Source organism: Cucurbita moschata, unplaced genomic scaffold (genome assembly GCF_002738365.1).
Source record: "Cucurbita moschata cultivar Rifu unplaced genomic scaffold, Cmos_1.0 Cmo_Scf00041, whole genome shotgun sequence".
NCBI lineage: Eukaryota > Viridiplantae > Streptophyta > Magnoliopsida > Cucurbitales > Cucurbitaceae > Cucurbita > Cucurbita moschata.
This window is the reverse complement of record NW_019268557.1, coordinates 421,260-435,503: the sequence shown is the minus strand read 5'-3', so window position 1 is coordinate 435,503 and position 14,244 is coordinate 421,260. Positions and strand designations below refer to the sequence as shown.

At 36.9% G+C, this 14,244-nt stretch overlaps 2 protein-coding genes across 4 annotated transcripts in view; both read left to right on the top strand.

Moving 5' to 3' along the window:
- Positions 1-12,219, top strand: part of LOC111433259 (ABC transporter C family member 12-like) — a 36,010-nt gene extending 23,791 nt beyond the window's left edge. The window contains exons 6-30 of the mRNA XM_023070246.1: positions 1,098-1,137; positions 2,613-2,769; positions 3,075-3,189; positions 3,277-3,357; positions 3,489-3,513; positions 4,512-4,568; positions 4,692-4,757; positions 5,004-5,078; positions 5,740-5,847; positions 6,047-6,181; positions 6,271-6,377; positions 6,446-6,539; positions 6,864-7,031; positions 7,229-7,369; positions 7,808-8,008; positions 8,094-8,192; positions 8,279-8,431; positions 8,639-9,024; positions 9,406-9,586; positions 9,697-10,020; positions 10,106-10,862; positions 10,942-11,063; positions 11,131-11,376; positions 11,458-11,887; positions 12,012-12,219. Of these exons, the coding sequence (XP_022926014.1) occupies positions 1,098-1,137; positions 2,613-2,769; positions 3,075-3,189; positions 3,277-3,357; positions 3,489-3,513; positions 4,512-4,568; positions 4,692-4,757; positions 5,004-5,078; positions 5,740-5,847; positions 6,047-6,181; positions 6,271-6,377; positions 6,446-6,539; positions 6,864-7,031; positions 7,229-7,369; positions 7,808-8,008; positions 8,094-8,192; positions 8,279-8,431; positions 8,639-9,024; positions 9,406-9,586; positions 9,697-10,020; positions 10,106-10,862; positions 10,942-11,063; positions 11,131-11,376; positions 11,458-11,814 (4,195 nt within the window). The 3' untranslated portion in view covers positions 11,815-11,887; positions 12,012-12,219. The remainder of the gene's footprint in view (positions 1-1,097; positions 1,138-2,612; positions 2,770-3,074; positions 3,190-3,276; positions 3,358-3,488; positions 3,514-4,511; positions 4,569-4,691; positions 4,758-5,003; positions 5,079-5,739; positions 5,848-6,046; positions 6,182-6,270; positions 6,378-6,445; positions 6,540-6,863; positions 7,032-7,228; positions 7,370-7,807; positions 8,009-8,093; positions 8,193-8,278; positions 8,432-8,638; positions 9,025-9,405; positions 9,587-9,696; positions 10,021-10,105; positions 10,863-10,941; positions 11,064-11,130; positions 11,377-11,457; positions 11,888-12,011) is intronic.
- The window catches only part of LOC111433260 (FACT complex subunit SPT16-like), a 24,442-nt gene that overhangs the window by 5,876 nt on the left and 4,322 nt on the right, over positions 1-14,244 (top strand). The window contains exon 1 of one of the 3 annotated variants that reach the window (XM_023070248.1): positions 12,770-13,079. The exons of 1 other annotated variant lie outside the window; for it this stretch is intronic. The gene's annotated coding sequence lies outside the window, so the exon portion shown is untranslated. Of the gene's footprint in view, positions 1-12,769; positions 13,083-14,244 lie in introns of those variants that run through there. One more of the 3 variants, XM_023070249.1, reaches the window with a different exon arrangement.

Sequence of the window (14,244 nt, the reverse complement as noted above, 5' to 3'; positions counted from 1 at the left end):
TTTTTTTTTTTTTTTTTTTTTTTTTTTTTTTTTTTTTTTTTTTTTTTTTTTTTTGCTAAGATGAAAAAGGATGTCTTTAATCAAAAGAAAAATTGTGAGATTCCACATCAGTTGAGAGGGGAATGGAGTATTCCTTATAAGGGTGTAGAATTCTCTTCCTAGCGAACACGTTTCAAAATCGTGACGCTGACGGCAATATGAACAGGTCAAAGTGGACAATATCTGCTAGTGGTGGGATTGGGTTGTTACAAATGGTATTAGAGCCAGACATCGGATGGTGTACTAGCGAGGACACTGGCCCCTAAGGAGGGTGGATTGTGAGATCTCATATCAGTTGGAGAGGGGAACAAAGCGTTCCTTTTATGAGTGTGGAAACCTCTCCCTAACAGTGTTTTAAAACTGTGAGGCTGACGGCGATATGTAACGGGACAAAGCGGATAATATTTGCTAGTGTTGGGCTTGGGCTGTTACAAAAATCATGTTCCAGCACTCATCTCAGGGTAGCCCAATAGTTAGTTACTTGAATTTAAAAATAGTTAGTTACTTGAATTTAAAACTCTTTTGACAAGAGCTGAGAGATGGAAACAGTTGATGGAAAATCTTGTAAAGATTTAGAGTTAGAAGTAGATTCTATGCCATAATGTTGGTTAATGATTTTTTAACCTAATAAGAAAGTCGGGTGAGTTTACCCAGGAGGGAGACAACCAGCGACTGTCTATAAGTGTGCATTATCAGTTTTTCTTAGTCTTTGTTAGGAGTTTAGCTGTCAATCATTCTTCCATTAGCACAATGCGCTGCAATTGCATTTAGTGAGAGATATACATGGGAAAATATCCCTAATCGAACTTTAGGCATATCATTTTAGAAGTGCCTCAGGCAATTTTTCATGTATTACAATGATGCACATCATGCGTATGTAGAGAGTGCTTGTAGGTTGGTCAGTATAAGGTGTTTAGTTATATGAATTGTCTTTTTAATTTGTATTTACTTATTTGAATTCTCAGTTCATTGCTTTTCATTCTCTTGATAGTACTACAATGATTATTTTTTATTCTTTCCTTTTATTTTTGTTTTTTTTAATAAATTTCCCCATACAGTGCAGATCTCTGTATTATCATCACCACATTTTCTTTCCAGGTTAGTTCGTTTCTTGTGAGGTCAGGTATATTTTTCTTTATTAAGCTTTCTCTTAAAAAACTGTTTACTATTTTCATTATGTTTCCCCCCCATCATAAGCATATAAAACTGTCCACAAAACTGTAGGGATTTGTTGGTAGTAATGCTTGATCTCTAGTTTCTAGAAAATAGGAGCATTGTGGCTGGTGGGGACTTTGGATCCTCTTTGGTACTTTTAGCCAGGATAATAGTCCCATATTTGTGTTGAGGATTGAAGATTGTTGGGAGAGGAGTTCCACATTAGCTAATTAAGGGGTAATCATGGGTTTATAAGTAAGGAATACATCTCCATTGGTATGAAGCCTTTTGGAAAACCAAAAGTAAAACTATGAGAGCTTATTCTCGAAGTGAATAATATCATACTATTGTGGAGAGTCGTGGTTTCTAACTAATGGTCACTTGTTCTATTTAGGTAGTCTCACTTTGCTGTCGCTCTCTTTCAAGGAGATTTCACACTGACCTTGGTCCCTGATTGGAGGTCTTTTTCTTTGAGCGTCGACAATTCCAAGTGGTTTTCTGTTTTTGTTTTTTACTGCTTCTTTTCCTCGTTTGGATGGGTCCAGTGGTTGGAAGCTTTTTGGGAGTTTTGTTTTTGGGTTGTTTCGGTGGAGCCTTGTGATTTCTCGGTGCTTCTGTTCTTGAATTTAGATTTTTTAGTTTGCTAGCTCATTGTTTTTATTTCTTTCGATCTCTCTCTCTCTCTCTCTCTCTATGGTTGTTGATGCTCCTCGTTGAGCTTGTTCTTGTCTATCCCCTCCTCCGAGTCTTGCAATTAGCACTTTTGCTTATACCTTAGAAAGATTGGTGACAGGACTAGCGGGTCTAACTCCATTGGCTTCTTTCCAATATATGTATGTGTGCGACAAGCATATTGATAGTGCAATCACTTAAAAAGAAAAGAGACGAGACATTTATGAGATGTTGCTCATTAAGAAAGGGAAAAAAAAAACGTTTATGAGATGTTGATATTTCCATTTTCTCTTACTTTTTCATAAGCAAATATACCGATGATCTTCTCCTTAATTAGTCAATGTGGGACCCTAACAATCCTCTCTTCGAACGAAGTATACCATAGAACCTCCCCCGAGACCTCCTTTTCTAGAGCTCTCGAACAAAGTATACCTTTTGTTTGACACCTGAGTGCCTCCTTCCTAGAGCCCTCAAACAACCTCCTCTTAATTGAGGCTCGACTCCTTCTTTGAAGCCCTTGAACAAGGTACACTCTTTGTTCAACACTTGAGAAATCTATTGACATGACTAAGTTAAGATAAGGGCATGACTCTTATACCATGTTAGGAACAACGACCTTCCACATTGGCACGATATTATCCACTTTGAGCACAAGCTCTCATGACTTTGCTTTTGATTTCCCAAAAAAATCTCATGCCAATGGAGATAATGTCCGATAATGTCCCTCACTTATTCTTGTAATGCAGGTGCTTTTTGCAGTACTTCTTCTTGCTTATGTCCCTAATTTGGAACCATATCCTGGTTATGTTGTCATGCAATCTGAGTATGTTGACAACATGGACTATGAAACGCTTCTGGGAGAAGTGCATGTCTGTCCCGAAAGGCACGCTAATATCTTTTCTAGTAAGTAATTTTTAAACTAAGCCTATTAATCGGAATCATTTTCTTTTCATATTATCAAAGAAACAACTTCAAAAATCATTCCAGATTTTGTATCTCTTGCTCCAATTGGTGCTTTATGAGGTCTAGAAATTAAAATATATGTAGGCTCAAGTACATCAACATCTTCTAAAAATAATCAAACAAGTTTTTCATGCTATAATGATTTTCAGGATGAACTTCGTAAAAATGAACAAATGAAACTCCAGAAAGTAATTGTGAAATGATAGTTATTTACTCAGAAAACTAGCTTTGGTTGAATGTGGTAGGAATATATTTTGGGTGGATGACTCCACTTATGAAGCAGGGCTATCGAAAACCTATAGCCGAAAAGGATGTTTGGAGGTTGGACGTCTCGGATCGAACTGAGACACTGATTGGAAGGTTTTCTTTATGATTATTAATTTGTTTGCTTTTTTTCTTTCTCCATATCTAATAATTCAGTTGTTAAGAATGTTCTTACTTCTGAAGGTTCCAGAGATGCTGGGCTGCAGAAGTTCAAAGGCCTAAGCCTTGGCTCATAAGAGCATTGAATCGAAGCCTCGGACGAAGGTGCATACAACGCCTGCTTTTTTTGTGCTTCGATTTACACGTTTTGTCTAGTCTTGATTAACTAAGATTTATATTACTTTGTCACTGCTTCTTATCTCATTTTGTTTGCTACTCTTCAAAATTTTTACTAGGTTCTGGTTGGGAGGTTTCTTCAAGGTAACCTATAAATTTTCCTTCCCATGTCTTCTGTTTTTTTTTATCCCCTCTTGCAAACATTAATTTATTGTCTTCTATGAAATTCTTAAGACATTTTCTTTCATTATATATCCAGGTTTTAATACTATTTTCATTCCCATAATTTTGGCTTTGGTTCATTTTGGTACCAGTATTTTTCAAAATGTTCGTTTTGGTCCCTATACTTTCGACTTTATTCATTTTAGTTCTACTTTCCAAGCATTGGTTTTGATCCTTGTTACACTAGTTTTATACACTAAAAACCCTTTAATATAACTATATGGCTATGTTTTAAGAAATTTAATGAATGAAGAGTCATACTAAAATTTTGATAGAAAGAAATGAGATTTTAAAAAAAAATGAAAGAACAAAAATTAAAACGTAGATTAATAGAGAGCAGAAGGTTCCTTGAGGGGGCTGAATGGAGGATGTGGCTTATAGTGTATTTTTTCTCTTCTTAACTGAATTCTCTGACAATTTCTTTCAGCATATAGTCCTTTTTCTTATTCCTCACGATGTGATTTTTAGTTGTTTTATCTACATTTCCATCTTCTTTTCTGGGGTATTTTGTTCTACTTTCTTGTTTTCTAGTTATATTTCTCTTTAACTTTTTTCATTCCTGGAGAACAGTTTCTACAAAGCATTGCCACCACATATTCAATTCTCAACGCTATGGTTATCTCAAATTAATGCTCAACGCTATAGCATTTATATTTCAGTTTGGATGGATATTGAATTTTTCTTTTAATGCCAATGAGACATATCCATCCTTGAGCATTACTCTTCTAGCCTTCTTTGTTTGAAATGGGATGTATTTATTGTCTCAACTTAGATAGCTCTTTTTTTTTTTTTTCCTTTCATTTTCACTCCTTGAGGAGTTTGTATCCTTGGACATTATTGTTCCTTCATTTAATCAATAAAATCTCGTATATTGTTTAGAAAAAAAGTCCTCTTCAGGTCTGACCATGAAAATCTGGCAGGTTGGCAATGACCTCTCTCTGTTTATTGGGCCGATAATATTGAACCATTTATTACAGGTTAGTAGGATTTTTTTTTTTCTTTTTACTTCATGTTTGATCTTTTATCTATTGAAACAAAGTGTTGATGGGCTGTGTTTGGATCATGGAAGTTTCAAAGTTTATATATTTCTTGTATTGCAGTCGATGCAACGGGGAGATCCAACTTGGATTGGTTTCGTCTATGCATTCGCAATTTTCGTTGGTGTGGTATGACTTCTCATATCCACTTTTTAAAACTATATTATGTTTATTTGCTCCATTTTTTGAATACCTTGAGCTATATATTTCTTCTGCCTACACAAGGGCTGACATCTTGTTATAGGCCTTCCAAGGCACACCTTACCACGAGATGATCCTCTAAAGTCAATATTTTAGATTTTTCCTCCCAACATATTGTTTAGATGTTGTTTCGACTTCGAATTGCAAATGACTACTTTAATATTATTTATTCAGTCATCTGGAGTGCTATGCGAAGCTCAGTGCTATCAGAATGTTATGCGAGTTGGTTTTCAACTGAGGTCTACTTTGGTAAACAGTCTCTCTATAGTACCTACTTATCTTCATTTAAACTTATTTATTCAAACAAATTAAGTTATGTTTGAATTTTCATCTTATTAGATGAATCTGAGGCTGTGGGCCTCTTGGGATGTAACAGTCCAAGCCCACTACTAGCAGATATTGTCTATTTTGGGCTTTTATATCGGGCGGTGTGCCAGCGAGCACGCTGGGCTCCCAAGGGGGTGGATTTTGAGATCCCACATCGGTTGGAAAGGGAAATGAAGCATTCCTTATCAGAGTATGAAAACCTCTCCTTAGCAGACGCATTGTAAAACCGTGAGGTTGACAGTGATACGTAACTAGACAAAGCGGACAATATTTGTTAACGGTGGGCTTGGGCCGTTTCAAATGGTATCAGAGCCAGACACCAGGCGGTGTGCTAGCGAGGATGCTGGGCTCCCAAAGGGGTGGATCGTGAAATCTCACATTTGGAGAGGGAAACAAAGCATTCCTTATAAGGGTATGGAAACCTCTCCCTAACAGATGCGTCTTAAAACCGTGAGACTAACAACGATACGTAATAGGTCAAAGCGGACAATATCTGCTAGTGGTAGGCTTGGGCTGTTACATAAAAACAAATGTGTTCCTTTTATTCTTTATTGACAAATGTTATTTGTTTTCTTAATTGCAGGTGGCTGCTATTTTTCGCAAATCACTCAGATTGACGCATGGGGGGCGCAAGAAGTTCCCATATGGAAAAATTACAAATATGATATCAACAGATGCTAACGCACTTCAAGTAGGCACGGTGACCCTTTGCATTTTGTATACAGTATCTACCTTAGAATAAACTTGACAAAAAAAGAATCCTGTATGTTATCTTAAGATCTATTAGTTAGCTCACAATTTCTTTCACTGTACGTTTTGAAAAAATATTAGGTCATCCTTGTAAATTGATCAAAAAGAACCATTACTAATTTCCTAAAACTTTTGTTCAGGAAATATGTCAACAGCTTCATGGGATATGGTCTGCCCCATTTCGTATTATCATGTCAATGATTCTTCTATACCAGCAATTGGGTGTTGCTTCACTTTTTGGGGCTTTAACTCTAGTCTTGACAGTTCCTATGCAGGTAATTAGTTTGTTTGTAAAATTCACAATCTTGTTACTAAATTTACCTTTATAACTTATCTAATTGGAATGTGTCATTTGTATGTGCAGACTGTAATTTTTAGTAAAATGCGAAAACAAACAAAGAAGGGACTTCAGGGGACAGATAAAAGGGTTGAACTCACAAATGAAATTTTAGCAGCCATGGACACTGTGAAGTATGGTTAAATTTGTATGATAAATTTACATCTCTGCTTTCTTGACACCAAGCTCAAAAATAATTCAGATGCTATGCATGGGAAGCAAGCTTTTCATCCAGAGTTCAAGAAATAAGGAACGATGAGCTCTCGTGGTTTCGTAAGGCGCAATTACTTTATTCGGTATTGCCATCAGACATGCTTTCTTTTTTCTTTTTTTTTTTGTTGGTTAGATACCAAACTTTTTTTGAAAAAAAAATGAAAGAATACAAGGGAAAAAGCAAAAAACAAGTTCATACGTTTGAGTTCAAACAATATACAGGGTGCGAAATTCGAACCTCTAACCTCTTTGAGTGTACATGTTTTATGTCAATTGAACTATGCTCGTAATGGCAGTTGACGCAAAAGTACTTAACTGTAGAATGTTTCAAAAATAATATGAGTTACAAATAATTCCACAGTCTCATCCTTTTCTTTGCATTTCTGACCAAACTTCATCTATTGCAGTTAAACGGTTTTATCATGAATAGCGTCCCAGTGTTTGTAACTGTAATTTCCTTTGGGGTATTCACATTGCTTGGTGGTGATCTGACTCCTGCAAGGGCCTTTACATCACTTTCCCTGTTTGCGGTGCTTCGTTCTCCTCTAAACATGCTTCCTAATTTATTAAGTCAGGTACTCAATCATTTATACTGCACTTGTATTTTTCCGTTTTCCTTTGATAAAGTATTTCTTACTAGGCCTTATCTGAAAAGAAGTTTAAGTTTGTTTACAGGCTTTGTTGTTTATATTTCATATAACAAAATTTTTTATTCTGAAAGAAAGAAAGAAAGAAAAACTATTCACTTTCTAATTCTACTCTAATAGTACAGGTTGTAAATGCACATGTATCATTACAGCGTATTGAGGGACTCATCTTGACTGAAGAGAGAATTCTTGCCCCAAATCCACCGTTGGAACCTGGGCTTCCGGCAATATCCATAAAAAATGGATGTTTTTCATGGGATTCCAAGGTTTCTTATTGGCATTCTGTATACCCATATACATGATATTTTGTATGATATTTGTTTCTTCTTCAATACACGGGTCTATAACTGCATCTATATGATATTTGTTGCTTTCAATGAATTTGCATCATGGTTAAGAAGACCATTTAAGTTGGAAATTTTTTTATTTTTCGAAATGAAACCATGGTTTTCTATGATAATATGAAAATCTTTGCATATAGCACCAAGAATGCCCGTTTGCAGACAAGAAAAACAGATTTCATGTAGAAATGATAGAAAGCATGACTGTATTTTGGTTCAGAGTGTAATTTATAGCATCTTTATGGGTCACATTGACTTAAGAGTATGCTTATTTGTATCTTGTTAAAAAAATATATATATCTTCTTCTATCCTATGAGGTTGTCATCTGAGAATAGCGGCTGTGAAATGTAACCTCTTTGCAGGTAGAGAAGCCGACGTTATCAAATGTCAATTTGCATATAGAAGTTGGCAGCTTAGTTGCAGTGGTTGGAGGTACTGGCGAAGGAAAAACGTCACTTATATTGGCAATGCTAGGGGAGCTGCCTCCCTTGGCAGACGCAAACATTGATATCAGAGGGACAGTTGCTTATGTTCCTCAGGTGTCATGGATTTTCAATGCCACTGTGAGTCACAATTCCTTTCTTCCTAACTATAACCCTCATTTCTTCCTAACTATAGCCCTTCTGATTTACAAATGTTTTCTGCTAGGTTCGAGACAATATATTATTCGGATCGGAGTTTGAATCAAACCGTTATTGGAAGGCCATTGATGTCACTTCCTTGCAACATGATCTTGAATTGCTTCCTGTAAAGTGGTTTTGAAAGTTATTTACGTAGAGATGCTTATTTAAATTGAATGTTTTAACAATTTTCCTCACAAACTTGATTGTCAGGGTCGTGATCACACCGAGATTGGTGAAAGAGGTGTAAACATAAGTGGCGGTCAAAGACAGCGAGTTTCTATGGCTAGAGCCGTATATTCGAATTCTGATGTTTACGTTTTTGATGATCCTTTAAGTGCCCTAGATGCTCATGTTGGTCAGCAGGTATGCTGCTTGCCTAAATTTCCTTGAATAAACATTTGTTTTAGTTTTTCATTTGGGTTCCAGAACTATCAACTCTATTTTGTTTTCTTCATACTAGTTACTCATTCAAGTTTAGGTCTTAGTATATCCAGTGCTGAAAATAGACAAAAGTTGGTAACTTCTGGAGCTCATATGTAGGAGGTCTAATGTGAAGTTAATGTATTTCAGGTTTTTAACAGATGTATCAAGGAAGAGTTGGGAGGGAAAACCAGGGTGCTTGTCACAAACCAATTACATTTTCTTCCCCAGGTCGACAAAATTATTCTGATTTCTGAAGGCATTGGTATTGAGGAAGGAACCTATGAGGAGCTCTCGAGAAACAGCAAACATTTCCAGAAGCTAATGGAAAATGCCGGTAAACTGGAAGAACAAATGGAAGAAAAACAATACAACAAAAATCCTTACCAAGAAAGCCTGAAGTCTCCGAATGGTGGACTCGGGAATAAAGTTCCAGAAGACACAAGCTATGCAAGAAAACGGAAAGACAAGAACTCTGTACTAATCAAGGAGGAGGAGAGAGAGACAGGAATAGTAAGTTGGAAGGTGTTAATGAGGTAAGACATCGACTTACAGGAAATTCATGCTTCAAAAAGAATTTGTATGCTTAAAACTAAAAAACACAGAAGCACTCTTTGTGGCTTCGTTTCAATAGAAATGTATTCCTTATAAACTCATGATCATCCCCTTAATTAGCCAATGTGGGACTTCCTCCCAACAATCCTCAACAATTCTCCCCTCGAACAAAGTACACCATAGAGCCTCTCCTGAGGCCTATGGAGCCCTCGAATAGCCTCCCCTTAATCGAGGCCCGACTCCTTCTCTAGAGTCCTCGAAGAAGTACACCCTTTAGTTGACACTTGAGTCACTTTTGACTACACATTTGAGGCTCACAACTTCTTTCTTCAACACTTAAGGGAACTTTGTTGTATGCGTAGGTATAAGGATGCATTAGGAGGTACTTGGGTAGTTATCGTACTCTTTTCATTTTATCTGCTGATAGAAGTCCTTCGAGTTTTGACTAGCTCGTGGTTAAGCTTTTGGACAAATAAAAGCATTTCAGAAAATTATAACGCTGGATACTACAATCTCATCTATGTAGCGTTGTCCTTTGGCCAGGTGAGTAAGTATATGTATTAACGTTGTCATTTGGATCATGGGATTTATTTGGTGGGTATAGATAATGTTTTTAGCGTTGTCTGAATTTTGTTCTGTTTGTTTCCTTCTAGGTGACATTTACAGTAGCAAACTTATACTGGTTAATCATTTCAAGCCTCCGTGCATCTAGAAAATTGCACGATTTCATGCTAAATTCAATTCTAAGAGCTCCAATGGTGTTCTTCCATACCAATCCAATTGGACGAATTATCAATAGGTTTGCCAAAGATCTTGGAGACATTGATCGTACTCTTGCCCATATTATGAATATGTTTCTTGGACAACTGTGGCAGCTACTGTCAACTTTTGTTCTAATAGGTCTTGTGAGCCCAATCTCCCTATGGGCCATTACGCCGCTATTGATTGTGTTTTATGCAGTCTATTTATATTATCAGGTATGATGTTAACAACTTTTATTCTGTTCCTTTTTGTCAATAAACTATGAAACAGAAATTGAATTGCATCACGTGCTTCTTTCAGAGTACCTCACGTGAAGTCAAACGCTTGGATTCGATTACTAGATCTCCGGTGTATGCTCAATTTGGGGAAGTGTTAAATGGTCTGTCAACTATCCGTGCATACAAGGCATATGATCGAATGGAAAGCATCAACGGGAGGTTCGTGGATAATAACACCAGGTTTACTCTTGCAAATATCAGTTCAAATCGCTGGCTCACAATAAGGTTGGAAACATTAGGAGGCCTTATAATCTGGTTGACAGCAACTTTTGCTGTCTTGCAGAATGCAAGAGAAGAAAACCAGGGGGCATTTGCATCTACGATGGGATTACTTTTAAGTTACACACTAAATATCACAAACTTGTTAAGTGGTGTTCTAAAACAAGCAAGTAATGCAGAAAATAGTTTAAACGCTGTTGAACGTGTTGGCATATACATCGATTTGCCTTCAGAGGCTCCAGCTATAATCGAGTATAACCGCCCCCCATCTGGTTGGCCTTCATCTGGATCGATTCAGTTTGAGGATGTTGCCTTACGTTATAGGCCTGGACTTCCTCCAGTCTTGCATGGGCTATCTTTTAGTATTTTACCAACTGACAAGCTAGGAATAGTTGGAAGAACTGGTGCAGGAAAATCAAGCATGTTGAATGCATTATTTCGAATTGTAGAGATCGAACGAGGACGAATAACAATCGATGGCTATGACATTGCTGAGGTTGGGCTAACAGATTTGCGGAAATCTCTAACTGTTATACCTCAATTACCAATTCTTTTTTCAGGTATGCTTTGAGTAAACTTCTAAATCAGCTATCTTCTTCTCTTGAATTCGATCTATTCATCCATCTATCGTTCGTTCAGGTACTATACGTTTTAATCTCGATCCGTTCTGTGAACATAATGATGCCGACTTGTGGGAGGCTCTTGAGAGAGCACATCTTAAGGATGTAATTATGAGAAGCTCTTTTGGCTTGGATACTGAGGTAAGACCCTTTGCCAACTTTAGCTTATGTTGAATAAAACTTAAGTACAAGTTCATAATTGTTCAAGGTTTCGGAAGGAGGGGAAAATTTCAGCGTTGGACAAAGGCAACTGATAAGCCTTGCTAGAGCGTTGTTGAGAAGATCAAAGATCATTGTTCTTGATGAAGCAACGGCAGCTGTTGATGTTAACACAGACTCTCTGATACAGAAAACTATCCGTGAGGAGTTTAAATCGTGCACTATGCTGATAATCGCTCATCGGTTAAACACGATTATTGATTGTGATCGGATTCTCGTGCTGGATAAGGGTCAGGTATGCCTCAGTTTTTGGTTGATGAGCTAATGGTTAAGCCATTGTTGCTCACTTATATCAGAACTACCAATTTTCTTTCAGGTCATAGAATATGATGCCCCTGAAAAACTGCTTTCAAATGAGGGAAGCGCATTCTACAGAATGGTTCAAAGTACAGGACCTGCAAATGCTCAGTACTTATGTAGCTTAGTTCTTGGAAAAGAAGAGACCAATCCACCTGATGAAAACCAGTTACTTCAGAATGGTCATGGGAGATGGCTAGCAAAATCCCAATGGATGACTGCTGCTCAGTTTGCTCTGTCCAGAAGTCTTGCTGCCTCTCAAGATGACCTCAAAAGGCCAGACATTGAGACTGTTCATGGGAATGATATCATTTGGAAAGCAAAGGATGCAGTTCTAACGCTGCATGGAGTTTTGGAGGGGAAACACGACGGGTGAATCGACGAAGTACTGACTCGAGACTCGATTCCTAGATACAGTTGGTGGTCATCTTTCTACCGAACAATTGAAGGTATGGTTGCAATGGTGTGTCCATTTCTTTTTCTGATTTGAAACTCGTTTACTGTCAATATTTGAAGCTGTTTGTGAATGAATTTATGTGATTTGATTTATCCCTTTTATGTTGTTGGTCTCAGGGCTGGCTGTGATGAGCAGATTGCACAGCTACAACAAGCTTGGTGATGGTGAAGATGGTGAAGCTGAAGAGAGGCCGTTTGACTGAAAGCATTGTTCTTTGTTGTTATCATTTTGGAATAAAACCATGTTCTTGTCAGTCTTCTCAATCGAGAGAAATATTTTCGTTAATATTCCTCGTATCCAATTAAGCTTAATCTTGCAGCATTCAAGGTCGAGATACAGTTCAATAGATTGAAAGTTTTCAATAAAAATCAATAAAAAATTGACAGTTTTGAAAGAAAAAAATCTCTATCAACCTAGGAAGAGGATAAATAAAAATGGACAAATTTCATGCTAGAGAGAGATTTTCACACCTCCAAGGATTGTTTCGTTCTCCTATCCAATCAATGCGGGATCTCACAATCCACCCTTCTTGGGCGCCCAATGTCCTGACATTGTCTTGTGTCTGGCTTGTATGTATCCTTGATCTGTCTCACGACTTTTAAAACACATTTACAAAATAGAAATATTTTGTTCCCTGGGATCTCATAATATTTTATGGTAATTTATTAGAATATTTTTCCCATTTAAGAAAAATACATTTAAACTTTAAGTAAAAAAATATATATGTATATATATTTACCAGAAAAAAAAAGTAAAAGTAAAAAAAAAAAGCCTTTTTATAGATTGGAATAAAATTTCAATTTCATGATTATTTGGTGTTCAAAAAGAGAAAAGTAAGATAAATACATAAAGCCCGCCCGCCCGCCCGCTCGCCCGCTCGCCCTCGGCTCCCTCCCTTTTCTGTCTCGATATATTGCTGCAGCCCTCTCCCCTTCCCTCCCCTTCCCTCCCATTCCAATCCCACTTCTCTTCTGTTGGCTGCCATTGGCGCCTCTCTTTCTCTGTAAACTCTGAATCTCCTTCTCCTCATCTACCTATCTCTCGCGCTCCTCAATCATCTCTTATAGACCCATCTCTCGCTCGCCCTGTAGCTTGGATTTCTCGAGGGTTTCTGGCCGCATTTGCCTCTGTTTCAGCTTCCACAGCTTGTATGATCTTGCACCCTCCCAGTTTTCTGATACCAGGTGCGTTTTTTCCACTTTAACGTAAACCCTCACAATGTTTCAAGAAGGACGTGTATTTGTGTGATTTTTATTCAGATTGAACTCTCCGCATCGGCTGCGTTCTTTTTATGGCTTTAGTTAGATTATAAATTGGCTTATTCTTTTCCTGTTTCAACAAAGAAACCCAACTTTTCGTTGATTTTTTTGGATAGTTAGGAAGCTATAACTTCATTAAGATGCAATTTCAAAATTTCCGCTCTAGAACCAAACCCTAGAACTATAAATATGCATTCCAACTGAAGTTAATATCGGAGGAAGAATAATAACAAAATTATTTTGTTAATGCACACGAAGAAGCCGCATTAACGATAATATCAAATCTATTTTGTTAATGCACACAGAATTTTTGCCATGTGAATCACCTAATTGCCAGTTTCGTCCGCCTGGTTGAGAGTTTGAGGTTAGGTTGGTGTATTTGTTCTACACATTATTACGTTAGAAATAACATCTAAAAGAATTTTTCTTACCGAACTTGTAGTTGAGCACGTTCAGATGAGTTCCACATTCACATCTAACTAAGAGCGAATTTGAGATTTTTTTTTTTAAATTTTGAACCATTGCCGATTTAGTTTGGTCCTTTTCCCCCCTATCATAGTGTTTCTATTAATTTCTTCATTAGTTCAAAGGGTAATTGTGTTAGACCGCTTTTGAAAATGTACTTATACTATTGTCAGTACTCTGGCACCAGTGTTTAAAATAAAGTTCGTTCAGCTATGGAGTAATTGTTTGATTCTTCTCAATTGAGTTCTTAAAGACTGGAAAATTTTAACTTGCATTTAAAAATTGGATCGTTTATTTGTGATCATGTGATGGATATTGTAAGTGAGTCTTTGAATCAAGAAAAATTAATTTCTGTGGAACATCAAGAGGAAGCATTTTTATGCCAAACTCATTTTTGTCAGTTGCACAGTCTGAATTTTGTTGTGCTTCCTGACACTGTAGTTAAGCCGCAGCGTGAAATGTAAATTTCATTGTAAATGTTTTTTTTTGCCTGGTTCACGAGTTAAAGTGAATTCACACCACTTTCTTTAGAAATGAAGTTGAATTCCCAACTATTAATCCAATTATTTGAGCTTTACTTTATACTTGACTCTCTGATTCCTTTTTTTTTTTTTTTTTTTTTTTG